This window comes from Colletotrichum graminicola (assembly GCF_000149035.1).
Source record: "Colletotrichum graminicola M1.001 genomic scaffold supercont1.73, whole genome shotgun sequence".
Taxonomy (NCBI): Eukaryota; Fungi; Ascomycota; class Sordariomycetes; order Glomerellales; family Glomerellaceae; genus Colletotrichum; species Colletotrichum graminicola.
In genome coordinates, this window is record NW_007361077.1 from 92,286 (window position 1) to 116,107 (window position 23,822).

The window sequence follows — 23,822 nt, forward strand, 5'->3', positions numbered from 1 at the left end:
CGATGGAGCGGCGGGGATTTGGACGATCCAACTTTTCCATGAACCATCTCCCCAGTTCGCCTAAGATGTCGCTACTATCTCATCCAAATGGGACGGTAACATTCAGACCCAATGCCCACTATTCATGCTACCATCAATATCTGAGGGGCTGGTTGACAGTGAGGGGTACAGCTGATAAGATGGTAGAATCTTGATAGCACCACTTCCCCGGACATCATTAAGACAGGGGTCCAGGTTCCAATGTTTAGTGATCGGGCACTTCTCCGAGAGACCTTGTCGCACTCTAATGGATCGATGCCGAAATCGGCTATTCTGTTCTATCATGCGCTTGTCTCGTTGCAATCGCTTCTTTTGGCCCCCACCCCCACCTTTCACGGTACGGTCATTGTTCAGTGACAGGTTTTGTGAGCAAACGGGCCATTGGGTACTACTAGAATCCAGGAAGAGACAAAAAGTCCATACAATTATTTGGCTACGCAACACGTAGTGATCGCAGCAAAGCCGTATGTGCTTATAAGTACAGAGGTAAATGCGGGCAACGTAAGGGGGGGATCAGCAGACGCGCCGAGGTTGGGGACGCATGACTGGTCGCAAAAAGTCCACATGTTGGTTTTTATTTTAAACTCGCTGAACCTATCCGCTGGAATAAGAAATATGGAGCGATCTACGGATTCCCCATCTGAATGGAGAACCACGGTTTGTTTCTTGCGGAACCTTGCCATAGCGGCGAGTGATTTGCATCTGTCTTTCAGCCGGCAGCGGAGTCGAAACGTTTCGTAAACATTTTCCCCACTTTCGTTTATAGTCACCGTAATAATACAAGCTTTGCTCTCTAACTTGAGTATAACCTTCACGCATCTTGGCAACCGCTTCACCTTCAACGGTAGTGGTTAGACAAGGCCCTCAGGTTTGGATGTTACGAAGCATGGTAACTGATGAACTTTTTCTATTGCGTGAATTGCATTCTCATAGTCGTCCATCATAGCTTGCTCTGTAGGCACCCGGACGAGGGTACAATAAGGAAATAAACAACCACATTATCCGCCATGCTGACCTAAATGATTCACCCTAGAAATGCGCGCCCAAACGTCGACGCATCAGCAACGAATTCCGTCTCGGGGTCTCGGACCCCTTCTGCACTGGCTTGTTCTGCGAAGCAAGCTTGGACATTAGGTCCCATGTAGGCGCCATGCCTCCGTTGCGCCTTGCCTCAACCATGGTCATCAGGTCGGCCAACTTCATCTCGAAGGCTCCTGCGGGAATCGGGGCCGCTGCCTCTTGACGCGGTTGATTACCAGAAGTTTTAGCGCGAGCGGGACTAGGCTGTGCAGCGATGATGCCACCTGATTGAGGCGGGGCAGGCTCTACGAGACCACCGCCTTGCTGAGGCTGACCTTGCTGAGGCTGGCCTTGCTGAGGCTGACCTAGCTGAGGTTGGCCCTGCTGGGGAGCAGGTTGGGGCTGAACCGGTTGAGGTTGTCCTTGCTGAGGAGCAGGCTGGGGCTGACCTGGTTGAGGTTGTCCCTGCTGGGGAACGGGCTTAGGCTGGGCGCCGACGGGAGTTCCGGCAACCGTCATGGTGAGGATGAACTCGCCATCAATCTGATTAATTGGAACGGCTATCCGAGAATTCTCTCTGTCTAGGAGAATCTGGGCATTGATTGGAGTAAAGGTTTGAGCCAGGAGAAGCTGTGACGCCGCAGGGATTGGTGGGCTGGCGTTTGAAGGAGGATTCTGGCCGGTCTGAGGAGAGGTAGAAGGCGGCTGAGTGTTTCCTCCAGCGGGAGGCTGCGCAACGGCGGGATCATTACCAACAGCGGTTCCTGCGCCGTTGCCAGTAGTATTACCAGAAACGTTTGATGGAGGTTGAGTGTTTCCTCCAGCAGGAGACGGCGCAACTGCGGGATCGTTACCAGTAGCGATTCCTGCGCCGTTGCCAGTAGTATTACCAGAGCCGGTTGCCGGAGGCTGGGTGTTTCCTCCAGCGGGAGGTGGCGCGACGGCGGGAGAATTACCGATAGCGGTTCCTGCGCCGTTGCCACTAGTATTACCAGGGCCGTTTGCTGAAGGCTGCGAGCCAACCGTGTTGTTGCCCGCTTGACGCTTGAAGCGAGGAGACTGCAATCTACTAGTCGCACCGCCAGGGTTCTGGAGAACCGGGCGTTGAGCGATGCCCAGTGTGATTGAAGACTGCGGCTGAGCACCTGCGCGCAAAGCCATGGCCATGAGTCGCTCGACATTGACTAATGTTTCAAAACACGGTCAGTGCTATTCTCAAATACCGACAAACTTCATTTCATCCCGTGGGGGAGGAAAACTTACGCGGTATCTGAACCACGGCGGTCATACTGTTGAGGCTGGGAACAACACCGGCAAGATTGCTGGTAACGAGGTACCGGTAGTTGTCTACCATATTGTTAGTGCGGCATTCTATCGACAAACGGGAGATTGTCTGGACACTCACTAATAGACATGACGCCGTTGGTCACCATTTCAGGGCTAATACCATTGACCACATCCGTGCGAATGCTCATCGGCTGGCTTGCTTTGATGGACATCCGAAATCCGTCCTGGAACTCCGCCTCTTGGATACCGGATCCAATAATGCTCACGGGCTGACCGAAGGGAGTCAGAGAAGCGCCAAGCTCGCTGGTTTGGCGGCCCACGGCCACGAACTCTCCGTCAATTTGATTCAGCTTGACCATACGGACATTCGCATCAGTGATATTGACGCTTTTGAGCCCCTCCATTATGATCCAGGCTTGGCGGTCTTTCGACAACTTTGCGACAAAGGTGTTATCAGCGGTTACGCCAGCCTGCGAGAGCATAGCCTGGTCAATGGGCAGCTCGATTTGAGCGCCTACCAGGTCGATGGCTCCATTCGTCTGGATGGATAGAGAGTTGCGCGAGAGCTGAACGAAGGGCTGACCCGTCGAGCCAACGACGTGGCTTGCCGACAGCGGGTTAGGGTTTTGGTTGACAATGATCTGGTGCTGTGACTGGGAGAACGTTTCGATCTTCGTGCCATCAGGGAACAAAAGAGTGTTGGGTTGCATCTGGCAGACTTGTTAGTATGTCCTGAACGAGCTGTGTCTACCACACACCCTTCCCAATTTCTGCCGCGATTGTGAACAGACAATATGCTAGGGCATCAATAACTTACATCGCCATTGATGTTGATAACCTGATTAAACAGCGCGTTCTGTTGCCCTCTTACTGTAACAAATCCAGAGAGTAGCAAAGCAAGCTGAGAAAGCTTCGTTAGAGCCATTACGAAGGGTCAACCGCCAGGGTTGCTCAGGCAAACTATAAGAAAGAAGTAAAAAAAACAAATGGTAAGGGAAAGAGAGACACCGTTACTAAACCCACGGGTCCTAGGGGAATGATTTTTGTGTAGAAGTGAAAAACCAAATCGAGGGATATCAACAGTCTAACGAGGGGTCGTGTAAAGTTAATGCCACAGGAATGGAGAGAACGCGGCTACGCCTTGGATATATGGCAGGGCGGACCGGAGGAGATGACGGCAACGACGCCACATGGTGGTTGACGGACATGATACTTTGATGTGGTGGTCGGATACGGAAAGACAGAGCTCAGCCGAAAAGAGCTCGACCCTCGAATCGGATGCGCTGTTTGGAATTGGCTGTGGTAGGAGAATATCTGCAAGACACCGCTCCCAATATCATCCGGCCGCAGAATCCCCGGTCTGTTGATACCGATGCACCTTGGCTGAAAATAGGTCTGAGGTGGCATCGGGCTTAACCATCGGACCTTGGAACTTCCGACTACTGAAGGCCTTCGGACGCCTGAATGTAGGCGCAAGGAGCAAGCATTGCCACAAAGAGCTGTCGTCATCCTGTCTTGGATGGGGAGGGGGGCAAGAAGTAGGACAAGGTAGGGCTGCTCGGATTCGGCTGATACGAGACACGTTTCGATGTTTCGAGCTCGGGCATATAGAGTTTAATCGGACGAGGCCGGGCGGGGAGGAGGGGGGGGTGACCGCGCCTTATGCAAGAGTCCAAGACTGCGCCCCTTCTCCTAGACCCTGAGATCACGTCGGAGAATCAGAGAGGGGTGTCAGGATTCATAAGAGCCGTAGATCCTGGGGACCCCGTCCTTCTATTCGGATGTTTCCTCGATTGCCGGCGAGAAGCGTTTATGTTTCATCACAGCTTACTCGAACATGGGTTGCCGCTTGACGGATGATGGAGACTTGGCCTCATGGCTGCTTTTTCTGCACCCCACCCAACCTTGTGTCTCTTTGTTATAGCCTCCCTCGGCCTTTTGGATAACCTCTTCTACGCCTATTCCGTCTGGCCACGCACAGCATTCAACAAGTCCACATGTTTCCTTGTGCCCCCCTTCTCTTCCCCACCCTCTCGCAACTGTAATACAGTTATCAAAAAAGCTTTGACATAGCAACTAGCTTATGTTTGTTCTCCACACATTCTCCAGGCATTCGTAGTCACCTCTGCACCGTTTGTATCTATGCAACCGACACGACAATATGGTTGATGCAACCTCTTCCTTCTTGAAGAATCGAAATTTTCTCTTTGCTTTCGTTAGTCTTATCTAGTTGTCATTATCCGGTTCCCGAGGCACTTGTAATTGAAATGACGGTACTTCAGTGGCCCCAAGTTCAAAGATCGTGTCAATAGATCAAGTTTGGATGCTGCTAAGTAATAGTTTGCATCACACCATCCCGCATGATACAGATGACAGCCACCAAGTGCTTTTTTTGCGTTTCTAAACCAAGGCTGTTTTTTCTATAGTTCTGACTCGGTCGTTCTGTTCTGGGATACATCGCTCAATGTCTTGATGGCTGATAGGCTGTTTTCCATGAAGCAAACGATTCGTGTCGTTTGAAGTTTGTATCTGGTATAGCCGCGAAGTTACCTTATACTTCAATTGGGCCCTGAACTTATTCGACTCACACTCTTCACATTCTGCCTTGCTCAAGTGGCCTTACCTCTACACATAACTTTTCAGGTCACGCCAGCTGATCCTTGCGTGACAAACACTTTGACCCCTTTTCATCCGCTTGTTTCGTCTCTTCACAACCCGAATCACTGATCTCCCTCTTTTATTGTAACTACTCTTAATGCGGCTAATATGTTGTCATCCTATGCTTTGCTTGTTACTTACGCCTTGCTCTTGCAACATACACAGTATGTTGTTGACCATGACGTCTAAAGTGCGTCGAACGTATCCATCTCGACCCCTCCAGTCGTGTTAGGTCTGGTCTCCTAAACGGCCCTTATCCTGGGAGACCCTTCCGGCTAATGTTAATTTTTCGCCCAAAGGGTGTCAAACTTCCCCGCCTTCAGTCACCTTGTACCTTCTCCAGATACCCATTTAATATAAGTATTCCATCGTCCCTTCCATCAGGCCGATATTTGTAAACCGATGAACGCTCTCTGATATTAATTGTGCTTTCTTTCTCTTCCATCCCATTCTATCTGAACAGACGGTCCAACGCCTTTGCAAGGCCCCCCATATCACCACTATCCTTAAAGAAATCTTGCATCCTTACAAAATCATCCCCTTGTGGTTTTATTATACCATTCTTTAGGATTGTTATACCTCACAATCCACGAGCTAGTCTCTTTATCAATCTCATTGACAACGTAACCATAATGCAGTCTCCATACATTTTTTTCTTCCTTTTCACTTACCTTCCTGCTCTTGGTCTGGCCTTACCAGCTACGGCCGATGGACGCAATGGTGTCTCTGCGTCCCAGATCTCGAACGCCGTCGCGGCCTGGAGACAAGATACGGGGAAAGTCTCCAATTTTCTTAACACTGCGACAACGTTCACCGGCTCAGAATTTACCAAGCAAGCTACGATCGCTCTCAACGCCGAACTTGACGAGCTGAATCACAAGAAGGTTCTTGATACCGCTTTCCAAGGAGCGCAGACGATTTCGCAAGCCAATAATGTGCTTGCTACTCAGGGCACATTTCAGCAGGTCGTTGATGTTTTAAGGTCCATGGTCCAGAATGGTCCTTCCACCGCCCAGCAAGACGTCGACACCATCAATCAAAACCGTTGTGTCAATGTTCTTCCCAACATCGACAAGTATTTCGCGGCTGCTGGTTCCCCTAACGTACGTTCAATTCGTCCTACGGGATGCTCATCGGTTCAAGGCGGTGGCGGGAACGGCGGCAATGGAAACGGCGGCAATGGAAACGGTGGCAATGGAAACGGCGGCAATGGAAATGGTGGGAACAACTCCGGAAAACAGAACCAGAACCAGAACCAGAACCAGAACCAGAACCAGGGCAAGGGAAACAACATCCAGAAGAATGGCAACAACAGCCCGCAGCCTGCCCGCTAGTCTGTATTCCCCAGCGTCCCGGCGGAACTGAACTCAATGACTTGCCAAGAGGAAGCTCATTCTTTACAAAGTTCAACAACCGCCAATCCTCACAGCTGACTTGACCACAACGACCGCAGGTATCCCACTCACTGAGACGGAAGCTGATGGAATGGCAGAAACCTTGTGTTTACATGTATGGCAGGTCCCTGTAAACCTGAACGTCAGTGTCTTCTCGTTGTCAGCTACCGTGCGACTTCACTTTGAGTCGAGACTTGTAGTCGCCGATGGTTGGTCATTGTGCATATGGAGTGGATTTTAGTTCATCAATGTTTGGTCCTTGTTGTTATTGGCATGAGAATCATTCTTTGTAACATGTCATCCCATTTCTCTTACAAGGACACTGGGGTAGGGAACCTTCTTACTGTTGTCATTGAAATTCCTATTGAATGCTGTAGTATGTAGTAGGCCGGTACATAATTGGATAACACTCGTTTACTCTGCATCCGAAACTGGCCGAAATCTATAATCGTCCCTGGGGCGTTTGGAAAATCCAAAACGAAACGTTGAGACTGAATTTCTAGGTTCAGGGATCCTGTACGTCACGCGCTTTGATCGCTCGGCGGAATCCGCCGTCTCATTCGCAGATCATCCCCGTGTCGTGCTCCGAGGTGCGACTGGCTTCCTCGTCTAATTAGCCCAATATCATCATCCAGAGTTCCGGACGGGGATATGAGAACCATGTTCATTCTCGATTAAAGATTGAAAAAGTTCGGGAGCGGCCTGTAGCCAGCATCTCTTCAGTATCCAGGTTCCTATTGGTTTAATTTCTCAGCATGTACCGCCTGATTGTTGGTCGCGCCATTTTGGCTAGGCTGCAAGAGCTTACTCCTGTCAGCCAAGTCATCCTCATGGAGGGCAGCACCGACAATGCCTTCGAGCACCATTCGCAGCTCGTTACTCTTCGGAATTTGTTTCGGCTTCTTTTTCACTCCCCTGCCGGACGCTGCTGAATCAAAATAGAAATTTAGCTGTTGACTTACTTCTTCGGCAAAACGGCGCAACGCAGCCCGCTTGGGTGGTTCCGCCTCCGAGGGCGAGAGTAAAGTGCGTGATAGGGTACAGAAACTGCAGATCAAATCCAGGTTTCACTGGGCAAGGGTTCCGGTATAGAAATCTGTGGGATATGGGTGGCCGGCTCGCCGGCTAGGCTTATAGTCTATAAGGTGGACCATGTTCCCGTCCGTTCCGATGATGTCCCGCGGCCAATAATGGAGATACACGGCTCATCGGTGTACTTACCATATGAGGATTGAGCCACACAGCTGTAACGAGTCCTAACACACAATTAGCCACGGTATAGGTGAGCCGAACATCGCCAAATTAACATTTGCCGTTGTTTCTCGGTTGATTAAGGTGCGAGCTCCGCACAAGTCAGGAGCCTAGAAACTTAAAAAGATCTGCAACTTCAAACATTACAATCCGAACTCAGTAAGCAACGGAAGGATCGGGTTTATGTTCAAGACTACCAATCTAATCGTGACATATTGGTTTCACTACCGGGTGGGATCATGTTGCAATGGCATCATCAGCTTATCTCTCCCGTGCTGCTATCGTCCAACTTCTTTAGCCTAAGCTTCCATCCTGCGCCACCTTACAACTTTGTCTGAAATGAACTAGAAAAAATATAGCATCGTATCAACATGCATCAGCATCTCTGATGCTCTGTCAGATGTTACCCCGGGGTATCGAAGCATTAGTTTTGTCAGATTTCTGAAACATGCGTCGAAAGCTCAATAGTGAAACCGCAGATATTAAGTCTGGAATGACAGGAAGCGAGATGCCACTCCATTTCATCAGATTGGGACGTTTCTTCGAATGACACAAGCTTCACGTGTCCAAGCTTAGATTTTCTGACTTACACCTTCTTGACCACCATTTCACAGGCTGAGGCTGAGGCCGTTGGCGCGATGAGATCTTCAACTCAGAATCAACTCGAAGTTTCATTGCGCTTCAGCTGTTATTTCCAACGGAGAAAAAGTGATCAAATTTAGCTCGAATGCCTTGGCAATCGACTGCTTGGTCCTCTATCGCTTGTGTCCGTGTGGAAAATCGGGTGTCAGAACTGCTTCTGTCACGCGATGATCATCAAACCTGTTCCAGCAGTTTCTTAGAGAGATATATTTGTATTTTTGAGAAGAATGGAGTGAACCAGCTCTTATTGTAGTTGCTTTGGAGTACATTCAGTGAAGACAAACACCAAGTGTCATCTTCCCATGGCTCTGAAACCATCATGACTAAAAGCTCATCGGTTTATGTACTTATGTGTGCAATATAGATAGACTATGATGTGTGCTTCTGTTCAAAAAAAGCACTGTGTACAAACACATGTGTTACGATGATCCCGAGTCCGCTCTTAGGATCGCCAACATGGTGTTCTAGAACCATTGGCTCATATTAGTAGAGATGACCTGAGAGTTTTATGTACCTGAGCATCGGGAGCTCTTGCCGAAGACTTGGGTGTACAAGTTGTTGACCAGAACCAACACGCAGGATATGCCTATGGCGAGTGAGTCACTCGCAATAGGAACGTAGCTGTGCCTAGTAACAGTCCAATTTAATATAATGTATATCCAGAAAACTAGTTACTTAGATTGAGTGTAGGGCAATCTTTCTAGTGGGCTTTCTCCAAACATTTTCGTACTCAGTGCAGCAGCACCTAGAGTCGAACTCCCATATCAAAACAGTGATAGAATACGATCGAAGTAGCACGCTTTCTGAGAGAGCTACCGTATATAGTTAATGTTAACAGCATGGATAGCATGGATAGCTGTATATAGTGGCTAAGTTCATCAATTCCGTGTGACTCAACTTAATCAAGGGTGCTTTTGGTTTGATTTACCCCCTTCGATTTCACGCGCAGGGCCCAGTGCACTATTGCTCATAATCAAACTATGAGTACGCGACAATACCAGACCTTCATCGGGCTATTATGGAAATGCTTCAGTCTACCATGTACGCGAGAAAGCTCGAGAGGTTGCTAGAATTTTACACCACCTGTCAAGTTCCCGCTCAGCTGTTTGGGGCAGGAGGTTTGGGTAAAGTGCTCAGAATAGGCAAACTTTCATTAGTGATAGTCGATCTAATGGGGAAGAGGGTGCAAGTATGAGACGGATTTCCGTAACTTGATAAGAGTACGAGCACTATGCCGGTCACCTTTGAGAGCGGTTTTGGGTTCCCCCAATCAGAAAGATTATATTGTGGTAGATTTTGTTAAGCATGTTCGTGCTATACTTCAAGCGTCAAGCTTAGACTGTTGTGATATGGTTCAATCATTCAATAGCTCAGTCACTGTGCCAACCGAAACCAGGAAGACAACCCTTGCAGCCGGTAAATTCACAACTGGCTTCACGTTCTCGAAACCTGGAGTTCATCGGAGCATTCGATGACAGGTCTGTTGGCGGTGATGGTGCTCATAACTTCTTTCTCCGCCAAATTCAGGGCTGTGCTGAGTAGGCTGTAGCTAATTCATAACACTATGCAGACCTTGCAAAACGAGCAATTTAGATGGCGTCAACCTCATACACCCCGAAAACCGGAGTAAGATATACGGTGATTGCGATAAAGGATAACTCCCACGACCCTTGCTTATCTCTACATGGGTAGTCGGGCCCGATTCTTTCTTGACCCCCCAGCTTAACGTCGCGAGCTTTGGAGATTGGAATGGATGTAACGTCGCTGTCGGATAATTTATGCCGAGATCTCCCCCTCACCTTGCGCATTTCGGTCGATTGATGGATGGTTGAATAATAATTAGCGGCAATCTCGTGGGAACAATGGCACCTCAGGTCATTCGTAGCCATTGCGTGGTTCATGAGTACGGTGGCCCACTCGGTTGCATTCGAAGCAACGATCCAGAACTGGGGGGTCGCCAGTCGCCTGAATCCCCGCTCATATAAGTCCTATCACTTAGCATCATGGGGAATTCGCCCATGACGCTTTTAGAGGTAGCCGAGGACGTCTTTTGGCCGATATGACATATTCTAAGATCACTGAAGTCATTGCGACTTTGGTTGTGTGGTTTTCTATTGTTCAAGGACAAGCCGTCCGGTTCAACAATCCAGAGGGCGTAGACATATGGTGTGGCAAGGCCTATCGTGCGGCGTAGGTCATCTCACCCAATGTTGCTGATAGCTCTCGATTTAACTCATCTCGCTCAACAGAGATTCCTCCTTTGATCCGGGCGGATGGTTTCCTGAGCCTGCCATCTCGGATGTCCCTCTGTTGCGACTCAAAGTACGGCCGCGCCTCAGCATCTACCTGGAAACCGATTCAACTGCTAGCCTTCTCATCGACGCCGCTGTCTCAAAACAGGTCGGATCACCACTTCCTCTTGGGCTTGGACAAACCTCTTCGATTTCGTCGCCGAATCCCTTGGCCATTGAAATATCTCTTGGAAACGAAGTGCTCACAACACTAGAGATTGCTCTTGAGTCGCGAGACAATGAGGTGTCTCTCGCAGTAGGTTCCTTGGTCCCCCGTATGGCGGCCTACAACATCACAATCCGCGCAAGGCTAGACTCGACACATGTCTACGAGGCCTGGACCGAGTTCTCTTACCTGCCTTATCCGGAAGATTACGGCAGCGTAGCCCGCATCGATAATCTTTATGGTGGACTCTTGGCACAGCGAGGAAAGGAAGCACAATGGGATGTCATCTTTGCGTACACTTACTACAGTGAGAATGCCCTTTTCGTTTCCCTGGACACTTCGCTGACTGTCTGCAGCACAATGGACTCTTTATTGGAACGACAGCGTCGATACACTCAACGAGTTTGCCGCCATGGGATATAATGTCATCCACATTGTTCCTACAGGAAGCCTCGGTGAGATCCCATTCCCTTGGGACGAATTTGAGCCGTATCTACAGCGCGCCGATGAGCTAGGCCTCTATCTTCGTTATGACGTCCTATGGACCTGGCCCAACCTCACAAACATGATTGACCAAGTCACTCGTTTGAGAACCCATCCGTCCATTCTGCTGTGGTATCAGAGCGATGAAGCCGACGGTAAAGCAAACCCCGCCAATTCGACCGGGCTTGCCTACGAGCAAATCAAAGCCATTGACCCTTACCACCCTGTCTCCCTCGCTCTAAACTGCTGGGACTTCCACTACGCGGAGTATGCCGCTGGCGCTGATATTGTCATGAGTGACGTTTATCCAGTGGCCATTAATGCAACATTCTCGACGGTCTACGGCACGGAGTGCAATGCCACATACGGTTGCTGCGGGTGCGACGATTGTGAGGGCAAGTTCGAGGACATATCGGTACGGCTGGACGAGTTTTATCGTCGTGATGAGATACTAGGATGGCAAAAGACACAGTGGTTCGCCCCGCAGGCATTCGGCAACGAGACATTTTGGGCGCGGTACCCGACGGCGGATGAGGAGGTCGTGATGACGCTCTTGTCGGTAAACCACGGTGCGAAGGGCATCGTTATGTGGAATTACCCGGCTACGGATGAGTTGGAGAGTGTGACGAGCAGCTTGGCTGGGCTGTTCACGGATGAGACGGCGGTCGGGTTTTTGCTGGGAACCAAGAGAACGCAGGATCTTGTGGTCGAGGGGGCTAACAGGGTCGACGCCGCCGTGTGGGTGGACAGCAAAAAAGGGCAGGCTTTGATCAGTGTTGTGAGCCTCGGCTATGAGGGGATCCAGGGAGAGATTAGAGTCGTACTTCCGAAGAGTGTCGAGGTTGACAAAGTCGTCAAGGTTCTTTGGGGGAACGTTGTTTGGAAGCTGGGTGACGATGGCTTGGTCGCAACGGAAGGATTGCTCGGACTTCAGACTTCTGTCATGGTCGTTGATCTATTGTGATCAAATATTCTCTTCAGGGGATCGTGTGTCCGTGCTGGATTCCTGCAATACATTCAGGCCTTCCCCTACCGACAGATAGTCATACCCTTCTGAAGTCCCAAATCGCAAATAGCTCAATAGCAATGAGTTGGCCCGCCATCTCTGTTTCCAGAGACGATAAATGGCATCATTATATCGACACGGCACTGTACATTTTGGTCTCCCCAAAGAAGTCCTCTTGGGATAACGTAGCTGAGTCGGGCGCTAATCTAGGTACTGAGTACACAAAGGACCTCATTGTCAACATTAAAGCAGGGATAGGTGACCTAAACTTCAGCGAGATGTACCTAAGAGATTCAAGTACAAGTCTTTCTGACATGACTAGAACACTGAGAGGGGGTATCGCTATAGTACCTAGGCTGCAAAGTCAAGTACATCAGTATTAAGTATCGTTCCACTCTTGCTATTACAAACTATGAAGCTTGATTGTGATGGAGTTGTTGGTCTCATAGGTAGGGCAGGGCATGAAATCATGTATACCGGGTATCCGGTTGAGGCATTCAACATTTTAGGTTCGCCGTATACGTTACCAGTCGAAAATCAAGGCGGTTTATTACGACTCATTCAGAATATATTTATGTTGTAGATATAGCGCCTGATAATCGAGGACGTGCAGTACGTTAAAGTTGATAAGCAACTGCCAACTGGTAGGTCGATGGAGGAGTTTCGCATAAATAAACGGATAGGACTTGGCTCCAAGCGCAGTTACCGACCCATATATGCAGAATGCGTCAGGCAAGTAGTAATATAGTGCCAGGAAGGCTTGTTGTTCCCTTCGCGATCCCTCTTCGTCCACCTGCCTTCAAGCGAAGGTACTTAAACTAAACCCCAAATCGCCCAGGCTATCGTAGTAATAGGTCAATCATGTATGATGCAACTAGGTTGCGAAAGATCGGCTCCTCTCAGTCAGCTCTCAAAGGAAATTATCATGTGGAGTGACTTGAAGCTAAAATACATGTACTTGGCTTAATAGAACAACGTACAACACATTGCTTTGGTACTTATCCTCACAACATCAACTTGCTCTAAGTTGGTGAGACCCTTATGCATCCGCAGGGTCACGTGATGGGTCACGTGAACTACTTCTTTGCCACTGCCCCTCGACACCTCGAAAGAAAGAACAATCATCTTCCTTCATTGATGGGTGGGGAGGGAGGAATTCACAGCCGAATGTTGTCGCGCGTACGCTGGAAACGGGATTGTCGCTTGCTCGCTGTCGAAATTGCGCACACGGAACAAGCTGAGCCGGAAAGGACAATTTGCTACCATGAGCTGAATAACAATTGGACGATCAATCTCCCACCTTCACCGTCCCTCGAGTCCGTGTTCGTCCTGAAGAAACTTGACGATCTTCCCGCGGTCCCATTTGTTGGCCCGAAATCTCACTTGAATCGCTACCAGCTTTTGTGCGCAAAGATGGCCAAGAAAAAAAACAAGCAGACGGCGTTGGACGAGTTCGGCGAGGGTATGCCTGGCGGAAGCGCATCGCAAGTCTCTTCAAACGGCTCAGTCAAGGACTCGGCTGCTAAGAAGGCTGCAAGCGCAATTGCCGATACAGCTCCTGCGCTTATCATATGTCGCAATAAGTCCGTCCTTTCCCCCCCATGGATCGTTCCTCGGTTGCCCCGTCGGAGCAAAGGCAATGCGCCATTGGCGTCAGCTAGGACGGAAAACGCCCAACGAGATACCCGTCACTAACAGAGATTGCGCGGCAGGCATTGGCGCTTCATTTCCTCCTTTCACGGTCCATGGCTGCAGATGCCCATCGAGATACTTGAAACCATCGCGAATATCAATTACAACACCCCGCGACCGCGTCCGATCGATCCCGCTGTATTCTTTGATCTCCTCAAGATCCGCCGGCTGGTGGACGAGGCCACCAACCTGGCCGTCCGGGCGGCCAGCGATATAGCCTCGCCGACGCTTACGAACATCCATGGCGGACTCAATGGGCACATGTCATCGCTGGGCTTCGGGGTGGGTAACGGTCACGGTACAAAGCTGAGCAAGGAGCGCAAATTTCGAATGAGAGAACAGGCGAGCCAAAAGCTCTCCCGCGCATACCGTCTGGACGAGATCGCTTGTAGTGTTGCGACCATGCAAGGCGCTTCGCCCCTTGAAGAGATTGGGTCTCTTGTGCTGCAACGCAGCAAGGATGACCCGGATGCCAAATACGTTCATTTTTTCCACGAAAAGATACCCTCGCGACAAATGGCCGAGTGCACCAGCTTGCAGCCCCTGGACGAGGTCATCTCGGCGCGCCCGACGGAGGGAGAGGCACTGCGAACCAGAGCTACGGTCCGAGTATTCAAGGACGACTACGAGGGAGCGGCGCAGGACCTGAGCACGGCGCTGCAAGTGCAACGTTTCCATCAGCCACTGCACAAGACGCCATCGTCCCAGGGGTTACAGCTTGTCAACGGATCGCGCAGAAGCCAGGACGTGATTCTGACAGAGGAACAGCAGCCCAGCAGCTTGGAAACGCAATTGCTCTTTCAACGTGCCGGAGTATACTTGACCATTGCCTGCCAACACGTGGTTGACGGCTTACCAGCGACTCCTGCGAATGGAGAGACGGCACGGGCGAACAACGTGAATGCAGCATACGAGCAAGAGAATGGACCAGTGGTCGGTGAGAAGGTCCGGGAACCCACGGCGGCAGACAAGGAGGAAGCAACCAGGCGGCTGGAGCATCGCAAGCTGGTCAAGACATACGCCAAGAGAGCGCTTCGGGATTACATGGCTTATTTGTCGCAGTTCGACTATACACCAGATATGCCCCTGAAAGTAGCGAAGGAGTTTACTGAGAAGGTCAACCTCGCCGCGAATGGCATCCGCCACCCTCGCGTCCCGGACACGGGAATTCCGCCACCCTACAAGATACACCCTCTTTCCGACCTGTTTGCTGCTGTCCCGCCTGCCGATATCCCGCCTTACCCATCCCAGGAGGTGTCACGTTCATCGGAACCGGTGAAACCAGGTAGCTTTGAAGCCATTACCTATCATCCGCTGCTGACCGACGCCCTCCATTCTTTGCTGCTTTGCCACTGCTTGGTCCAGACGTCCACCAAGGAGCTTCTTCGTCATGCGTATATGGTGGCCCGACTTGCCCGCCTCGCTGATGGGTACCCGATTTTCCAAGCAAGTAGGTCCCCAGCAAGGGCAGACTGGATCGAGGTCCTGCGGAGGGCCCAAAACTGGATCCAGATGGCCGCATCCTGGGAGCAGCTCTGCGCCCCTGCTCCCCTTCCGACGCTTGACGGACCGCTCGCCGAGCAGCAGAGCAAGACCCATCCGTCCCCCAAAGCAGCCGCCCTCGCCGCCGCCGCCATTACCAGAGACACGAGCACGTTGCCTGACGTAGGCGAGAGCGAGGAGCAGCGTAAGGAAAGGGTACGTCAGCAGGCCATCATGGATTCGTTGAACGACGATAGGGTTACCGACGAGGCCAGCCTCCGCGCGGCCATCACCGCACGCCAGAAGCGCGCCGAGGAAGACCACGACTACCTCGTGAAACTGAAGCACGGCTCGAATGGAACGTCGGCGCCCGGAGGAAACGGACAAACGTCTCCCGCCTTGCGCCGGTGGAGCGTCGATGATGGGAGAGAGTACCCCATCTTGACAGAGCGCGCTGCCGCCATCGCAAGATGGGTATTGGAGGCTCCGGCTGTGAGCCTCGGGACCGCCAGGCGGAAGAAAAGGTCTGGCCAGAAGAAGACGAAGGATACCACGGGGGCGGACAGTGCAGCGAGCAGTAATGTCAACCCGGTCGTCAGCGATGCTGCTCGGACGGTTGACGCGACCGCCTGAAAGTGATAGTTAGTTGAGCCAAAGGCTTGTTTGTTGACATTGCCCCAACATGGAGATGTCTCCCACGACACCCAAGCATTTGGCCACAGATAATCGATGAGCGGCCTGGGGTAATGGAAAGTCGGCCCCAGCATTCCTTGCCCGCCCAACTGCCTACCAGATTGCAGCACCTTGCCAGTGAACATGCCTCGCCAGGTCAATGGCTATAGATCCGACTTGTCAAAAGCATGCCCGTCTCAGAAACAAAGTTGAGGGTTATCCCTTGTATGACTGAGACCGTTTCCCCAAGCCCGATTCTTCTTACTTTGGGTTCTCGCCTCTCAGAGAAGATGCGTGTCCGCCTGTCTCCATAAACCCGGCGAGGTCGGCGGTGGGATTGTTAACTAGCATGGGGGTTGTGCGTGCGCATGGGTGAGTACGACTATTCCCCCCTCCCCCCCCACCGCGATCTCATTCCCCAGGGGTTGAACAAACGGGGGACACTTGTGGGAATTTCGTGACGGACTTCATTTCGCAGACTCGACCTTGCGTCCCCGGACTGTGGCATCGACTCTTGGGTCCGGGGGTAGTGAGACGGGGGAGAGAGTTGCGGAGGTCACGGTGCCAGGAGTCGCTGTGATAGTTCCAGATGTGGATTCAATGAAGATTTGAGACAAGCATCAGCAAATACACACACCCCGTCGAGATTTGAAAGCGATTGTGCTGTTCATCATTTTCGGCCCAAATTGCCCGCCATGTTTTCTCACCAGGCTACTAGGACTCGACGGCAGGGGAGTGCCGTCTGCCAAGGACCTGCAACCAAGCGGTTACGATGCTTGAAGGCCGGTGACAATGGGCTGGATGATGGGCAAAAGGGTTGCGATATCAAGCGCATGCATGCCTCATGGCTCTCAGCGGGCTTCGGGTGGCTTGCATCGCCAACGCGGGATGCGCGGAACGGGAACGGCCATGCTGCTTGGCTGCCCTGATGGTCCAAGGTAAATACCGAAGGGCATTCTGACATGAGGCTTGTACCGTCTGATTGTGAGTCTCTCACGATTCATACCATACCACACGTCGCTGATGCCAAAACCCCGCAAGGCATCTCGGCACGCGCAGCTTTCTTCCACGGCAACCGCGGTTCTGTGGCGGCCGAATCCGTCCCATTCACGTCGCATTGGAACCGGACCGTCTACGAGATGACTGCAGGGCTGATGGGTCCCCGAGATAACTTGCAAGCATCGCGGCGGCATGTCTTGGGTAGTGTCACACTTTTTGGGAGTTGAAGACAGCGCGGCGTTCTTCGGCAACGGACCCAGATGGGTTTCGTCAATTAACTTCAATAGAATCTTACATGCGTCAAGCAACTCCAGCCCATTCGAGTATCCGATTTGTGAATCGACAGGCGCAAACAGCACAGAGTACACCTAGAAGAGTCAATGCTCATTCCACAGGGGAGGCGTGGCCAGAGCCGGGAACCGGCATGAACTGGAAGGGGGAACGCGCATGCAACAGCCGCCATCAACAACGCCAAGCTCCCCCCCCGGAAGCGCACCCGTAGAGGGTGTGCGACAAGGGGGGACGCACCGTACCTTATCCAAAGTCGCTGAGCTCTCCGCCGATGATTCTGCGACTGCACAAACAAACCCGTGGCGGTTCGCGGGCGAGTCGAGTGGAGGGCTTGACGTTGACAAAACAAGCGTTTGCCCAGCCCAGATCAGACCACTACGCCGTGGTCTTGGGGATGTTTGGCGGGCTCACTTGCAGATCCCCTGTCCACTGTCAGGGTTATGTAGCGGCAGGCAGAACTCCTATTGGTGGAACGTCCTACTTGGGGTTTCTCCGCAAGTCCGGACGCCTCCCGGGTGTGGGAGAACAGCGTCCAGGGGCGAAGACGAGAGAGAGAGTCTGTACCACGCCAAGAGACGTGCTTCTGTCGCCGCATCTCTTGTCCCGCAGCTCGACTCGTGTTGCCCGCGGATGTGTGGACGGGCGTGAAGATATCATATCTGACGACATGTACCTGCGGTGATGGCTTCGACGAAGGGGAACCTCTGGAATCGAAGCGCTGATACCATGCATATGTTCGGTGCCTCGCCTGACAGACATCCACCTCCGCTCCCCCGAAGCCGACGCTAGCTAGGCCAGACAGGGTTCCCCGAGAGTTATGGCGAAGCGTCCGGCCCATCTCCGGTCTCTGTTTAGCCATTTAATCGTATCTCAGACCGGGGGACGAGGGGAGATGGGAACTTGAGGGAAAGGATGATTGAGTTTCTTGCGGGGAATATAACTACTGTACTTGGACGGAGACCGGCCGATGTCCTTGTTGAGCCTTTAAAGATACACGTCCCAGCTTATCTATCCTCCTTCGGCCGACTGCTTGATTACGGTTCCTCACCTCCTCTCAGCTGGAGCTGCCCGACCACTCTCCTCTCGTTTCTCTCTTGACGTTGTTCTCCGTCCCCCACCCCCACGCCCTCTGTCTATAGGTTGTCTTACAGCAAGATCGTCAAGATGGCTCCCACCGGTAAAAGGGTGTACAACTGGTGCGACGACCTCTAGGCTCTCTCTTCCCCACGCCTCCGAGGCTCTGGACCACGAAATGCTGACCATGGCAACGCAGGTACATCTCCCTGGTGGCCGCCATGTGCATGGTGCTCTACGGGTACGACGCGTCCGTCTTCAACTCCCTCCAGGGCTCCCAGAACTGGCTCGCCTGGGTTGACGTCGACCCTAAAAAGGACACTCAGCTCTTGGGCCTCATTAACACGGCCTACACCATTGGCGCCATTGTTGCCGGCTTCTTCATCGGCGGTCCCGTCGTGAGTGACCCTCAACCACCCCCCCCCCCCCCTCAACCCCCCATCCCCTCGTTACGCGCACTGCCCCGTCGTAGACCTTCCTCAAAGCTGCCGGCCAGCTGATAAGCTTTGTCACAGGCTGACTACCTCGGGCGCCGCTGGGGCATGGCCATCGGCTGCATCGTCACCATCGTCGCGACCATCATGCAGACCTTCACCCCTCACCACCAGATCGGCGTCTTCATCGCCGGCCGCGTCATCATCGGTATCGGCCAGGGCATGGCCCTGACCGCCGGACCCGTGTACATCGGCGAGGTCGCCCCCTCCGAGATCCGCGGCCACATCATGACCTGCTGGCAGATGTACTACTCAGTCGGCTCCTTCATCGCCTACTGGATCAACTGTTCGTATAAACCCTCATTTCCCCCTTCTCTCCCCCTTTTTTTTGTGTCTCATAGCAGCTATATGCGCGTGACGCCGCCACGAGGCTAACATACCGACTGCAGACGCGTGCTCCAAGCGCCGCGAGCAGCTCGGCGAGTGGGACTGGCGCATGGTCGTCATCTTCCAGATGCTAGTCCCCATTATCATCGTAGCCGCCCTGCCCTTCCAGCCCGAGAGCCCGCGCTGGCACATCCAGAAGAACGGCAACGTCGAAGCCGCCCGCGCCGCCCTGATGCGCATCCGCGACACCGAGCACGAAGTCGAGGAGGAGCTCCTCCAGATCCGCGAGGCCATTGAGTACGAGAAGGAGGCCATCAGCCGCAGCAGCTACGCCGCCCTCTTCCGGGACCCCTCCGTCCGCAAGCGCCTCTACCTCGCCTTCGCCCTCAACGTCGGCCAGCAGCTCACGGGCCAGGGCACCCTCAACTCGTACTCGACCGCCATCTACAAGAAGGTCTGGCCCTCCACCGACACCATCAACCTCATCAACGCCCTCAACGCCACCATGGGCATCCTCTTCACGCTCAACGCCATGTGGACGGCCGACCGCTTCGGTCGCCGCTGGCTCTTCCTCGTCGGCGCCGCCGGCATGGCCGTCTGCATGCTAATCGTCCCCATCGTCGGCCTAAAGACGCCGACAGCTGCGGACGGGACCAAGAGCGAGCCCGCCGGGATTGCCATCGTCTTCCTGCTCTTCCTATGTAAGCCATCGATTCCGTCTCGTGTCCCAAAAAGGAGAGGGAAGGGGGGCAGAAAAGCAAAAAGAGAATCACCGTCAAGCTAACCACGGCCCCGCAGTCATCTTCTTCTATAAGCCGACCTGGGGCGCGACGACCTGGATGTGGACGGCCGAGATTTTCTCCGTCAACGTGCGCGCGCAGGCCGTCGGAATGTGCTCGCAGATGCAAAATGTCGCCAACACAATCTTCCAGCAGTTCTTTCCGACCTTCCTCGCCAACGCGGGCCTCAGCTGCCTCTTCTTCTTCATGGCCATGAACATGGTCCTCGGTGCCTTCGTCTACTTCTGCGTCCCCGAGACGAAGCAGGTCCCGCTGGAGCAGATGGACGCCCTTTTCGGCGGCGTCGACCACACCGAAAAGGGCGGCCAGATAATGGGCGCTGAGGAGTCGGGCGGCGGCGGCCATCACGGGTCGGCCATCACCGCGGGGAGCAAGAACAGCGCCGAGGTGCAGCAGTCCGAGAGGGGGCAGGGTGTTTGAGAGGGGCGTCGAGTGCATGGTTGTAAAGTGCGTGATATTCAATACACATTGATGTACTATTATTATCGAATCACAATACGAGAGAAGTTTGGGCCTTGGCTACAGGAAAAATATGAAATTAAGCCGAATCCTATTTGCAGGCAACGATGCCTAGTGACATAAGAATACATGGGGAATACTGAGCTATCTATGTGCAGATCGAACCATTTTCTTTCAAAACTCCATCGGCTCACATGGATGGGCCGCCCTGTCCTGGAGAGCCAGGCATCGTCGGCCCCGTCCCATCGAACCATCTGTAATGTATCACAGGTTGCTGAGACTGAGACTGTATCATGCCTTGCATATGCATCTGAGGTGGGCCCACGAGGACTTGAGGGTGAGGATGGGGAGGGTAGGATGGATGTTGAGCATGTGAGGGTCCTTGAGGCATCGGGGGAGGCTGCTGGCGTTGTTGGTAATGTTGCTGTTGAGGTTGTGGTTGCGGTTGATGGTGCTGGTGGTGCTGATGGTGCTGATGTTGCTGCTGTTGTTGCTGCTGTTGATGTTGTTGATGTTGCTGTTGATGTTGATGTTGCTGTTGCTCATGTTGCTGCTGCTGCTGCGGTACCTGCCCCTGTTCCCTCATCTGTCGGCGAACCTGCAGCCAGGAGAAGAGTTCCGAAGATATGGATTCAAAGGTCGTCTTCAACTGAGAGGCGATATCCCACCGCTGGGAACACGTGCCGAGCGTTTCAAAGATCTGCTGCAGGCATCGTATGCTTCTATCCAGGCTGTCTTCGCCACCAATAGGGCGGTGCGGAAGGGGCGGCGGCGGCGCCGTGCCTGGACGGGTAATGGGCGGGATGATTCTCTGCTCAGAGATGAGCAGCTCACGGGCATCATTCAAGACGGTGAGAAACTGCATGGCCACGAAGTAGACCTTGAGAGCATCCAACGAGGTGTAGAATGCCGTACTTGTAGCATTGTGAATGACGTTGTGGATGGTGTTCATGTAAGAGATAGCGTGTTCGAAAATAAGCTTCCGAGAATAGTCAGTCAGATGGGGTGACCGATCACTAGGTGTGAGGCAGTAAATGTAGCTGTATCTCAGCTCGAGCTCAAAAAGTTCACGGATGCCGGACGAAAGGTTATCTGGCAACGACTCGTGCCATTCCCTCATCTCGAGACACATCTGCCAAATAAAAGAGGCAGCATCGGGGAGTGACGCCGAGTCTGCCTGAAAGAGCATTTGATACCATTCTGATTGGAGGCGCCGGAGCTGGAACAGCGCCAGAGCCGAGTCTGCCGACTGGGGGCCGGTGATGGGCCCTGCAGATAAACCGGAGTTGCTAGGATACTCAACATTGATCGAGTCGTCGGTGAAGGAAAACGACCTGGTGCGGGTCATGCTGATAGTTCTACGAGCAACGTCAGAGTACTGTAAAAGATCTTTGGTGTTCGATGGCGGGGACTTACCTGTCGAGAGCGTAGACGCTGTAAAACATCCTCCTCCTAAGATCAAGCGCAGCCTTGTCAGGGACTTGTAGCTGAGGCGGGTCCTGATGGAACCCTAGATCGACCACCGCCCGACTTGCAAAGCCGATCAAATACCAGCTGTCAAAGTGGCTGGGGTCGAGCATTGAGAGTTGCGTGAAAAGAATGAGTGACTGGATTTGGGTAGGATAACCCGGCATCAAGGCCTTATCAGCAAAGGGGAGCGCGCGGGCGACGAAGTCAAGTCCGACACGGTAGTACTTGTCTTGCTTGTCCCTGCATTGAGCGATATATCCAATAGCAAGAACCATGTACAGTAGCCAGAAATCAGCATCTTTAAGACGCTCCTTGACCCTCTCGTCTTGCTGGTAGACATCGTCGAGAACTGTAAGCAGATGCGTCTCAGAGAAGGAAGGAAATAATGTGTAGATGTTGGCCATGTAGTACTGGACCGTGGTAAAGGCCTCAGCCCTTGTCGGGAAACTGTCTTCCGTGGGGTCGGGGACCTCGTCATTAGTTGCGGCGGCCAGTACCAGTCGAGCAAACGTCATGCCGCTCACCGATGGCTCAAAATCACGAGTCGTTGCATTGACGGACCTGTAAGATGTCAGCGCTGATGGAACGGCAAGTCTCACCCAACAGTAGCGTACAGAAAGCCAAAGTCAGACACGAGCGAGTTGACATCAGAGTCCTCCCTCTTACGTGCAGCCTTGCGATGAATGGCAGCTCGAATGTTGGCCAGGGAGTCCTTTCGGTCTGTGGGTGCCACCGCCTCATCGACATCATGGAGGCTGACCGACGCCTTGCGCGACCTGGCAAATGCCAATCGTTTTTCCAGCTTCTCGACTCTGAGCTCCAGGGCTGCAACATAACTGACATGATGTTAGTTGGATGCAAGCCCGAGAGAGATTCGGGGCAGATCAAATTACCTCCTCTCTTTGCCCCTGGCGAACTGGTCGTTGGCGCTGGAGCACTCATTCTCACGGCCGGCCTTCTCACAAGCAGTGCAGGCAGGTAGTTTTCCATCACACTAAGATGGCAGGTCATGTGTTAGCAAGAGCCCGATGCAATGATTCATCAAGGCTGAGGAGCTGACGAAGGGATAGATACCTTGACTTTGGCGGCTCGACCTGTGGGGCAAGATTAGCCTCGCATGAGACAGAAGCAGTCAGCCGCGATCATGACGACTCACATCGCGAACAGGCCGAGACAGGCCGCGATACCCGCAACAGAGGGTTATCGGAGAAGCTGGAGCGCGGCATTGCAGCGATTAGAGGCGATGGGAAGATCGAGGTGCCGTGGCCCGAGGCCGCGCTATCTAACTGCTTTTGAAGTTGACGATGAGTCGTGGGAGGTGCACGGGGTCGGACTCGAGAGCGAGCAGCTAGCTTGCGTGTCCTGTCGCGGCCAGGAGGCCAATGAAACCCTAAAAAAAATGTATGCAATGCACGTCTGCTCAAAGGGGGGATTCCGTGTGGCGAGTAACACGATGACGGGGGCGGAAAGATGGATGATACGTCGTTGATATCAATCAATGCGGGCGGACCTTGGGCCGGGCGGCGGTTGAAGAGACTTTGTGAAGTCGTCGGGGTCGAGATAGGCGAGCGAGTCCACGTGTGCAAATAGATGGGGCTAAGCGCGGGCTCCGCAGCTGGATGCGCGTGCTCGCAAAGACAGCAAGTGCGAGGCAAGCTAGTTGCGGCTGTCGAAAGATCAAAATCAGAATGTGACAAGCTGATCTGCGGTGCAGAAGTGCAGCAGAAGACGGCGTCGCAGCCAGGAGGGACACCGCTTGAGAGGTATGTATCTGTATCAAGGCCCCAGACAACCAACCATCCGAGACGAGACGGTTGCGCGCGCG

The 23,822-nt window shown here is 52.8% G+C and overlaps 6 protein-coding genes across 6 annotated transcripts; 4 read left to right on the top strand and 2 right to left on the bottom strand.

Annotated features, from left to right (window-relative positions):
- Positions 1–1,068: 1,068 nt before the first annotated feature.
- Positions 1,069–3,271, bottom strand: GLRG_11030 (uncharacterized protein; the record flags this gene model as incomplete). The annotated part of the gene is made up of 4 exons (XM_008101751.1): positions 1,069–2,243; positions 2,323–2,406; positions 2,465–3,056; positions 3,164–3,271. The coding sequence occupies 4 exons, from the start codon at positions 3,269–3,271 to the stop codon at positions 1,069–1,071; spliced, it is 1,959 nt and encodes a 652-aa protein (XP_008099942.1).
- Positions 3,272–5,636: 2,365 nt separating this feature from the next.
- On the top strand, positions 5,637–6,338 carry GLRG_11031 (uncharacterized protein; the record flags this gene model as incomplete). The annotated part of the gene is made up of 1 exon (XM_008101752.1): positions 5,637–6,338. The coding sequence occupies one exon, from the start codon at positions 5,637–5,639 to the stop codon at positions 6,336–6,338; it is 702 nt and encodes a 233-aa protein (XP_008099943.1).
- A 4,012-nt stretch (positions 6,339–10,350) lies between these two features.
- GLRG_11032 (uncharacterized protein) lies at positions 10,351–12,195 on the top strand (the record flags this gene model as incomplete). Its single annotated transcript, XM_008101753.1, has 3 exons — positions 10,351–10,481; positions 10,541–11,055; positions 11,105–12,195. The coding sequence occupies 3 exons, from the start codon at positions 10,351–10,353 to the stop codon at positions 12,193–12,195; spliced, it is 1,737 nt and encodes a 578-aa protein (XP_008099944.1).
- A 1,455-nt stretch (positions 12,196–13,650) lies between these two features.
- Positions 13,651–16,044, top strand: GLRG_11033 (uncharacterized protein; the record flags this gene model as incomplete). Its single annotated transcript, XM_008101754.1, has 2 exons — positions 13,651–13,820; positions 13,950–16,044. The coding sequence occupies 2 exons, from the start codon at positions 13,651–13,653 to the stop codon at positions 16,042–16,044; spliced, it is 2,265 nt and encodes a 754-aa protein (XP_008099945.1).
- A 2,493-nt stretch (positions 16,045–18,537) lies between these two features.
- On the top strand, positions 18,538–20,488 carry GLRG_11034 (uncharacterized protein; the record flags this gene model as incomplete). The annotated part of the gene is made up of 5 exons (XM_008101755.1): positions 18,538–18,569; positions 18,647–18,845; positions 18,963–19,227; positions 19,331–19,969; positions 20,067–20,488. 5 exons carry the CDS (start codon positions 18,538–18,540, stop codon positions 20,486–20,488), a joined length of 1,557 nt encoding a protein of 518 aa, XP_008099946.1.
- A 229-nt stretch (positions 20,489–20,717) lies between these two features.
- On the bottom strand, positions 20,718–23,223 carry GLRG_11035 (fungal specific transcription factor domain-containing protein; the record flags this gene model as incomplete). The annotated part of the gene is made up of 6 exons (XM_008101756.1): positions 20,718–21,885; positions 21,944–22,558; positions 22,612–22,833; positions 22,891–22,991; positions 23,072–23,091; positions 23,154–23,223. 6 exons carry the CDS (start codon positions 23,221–23,223, stop codon positions 20,718–20,720), a joined length of 2,196 nt encoding a protein of 731 aa, XP_008099947.1.
- Between the last annotated feature and the right edge of the window lie 599 nt (positions 23,224–23,822).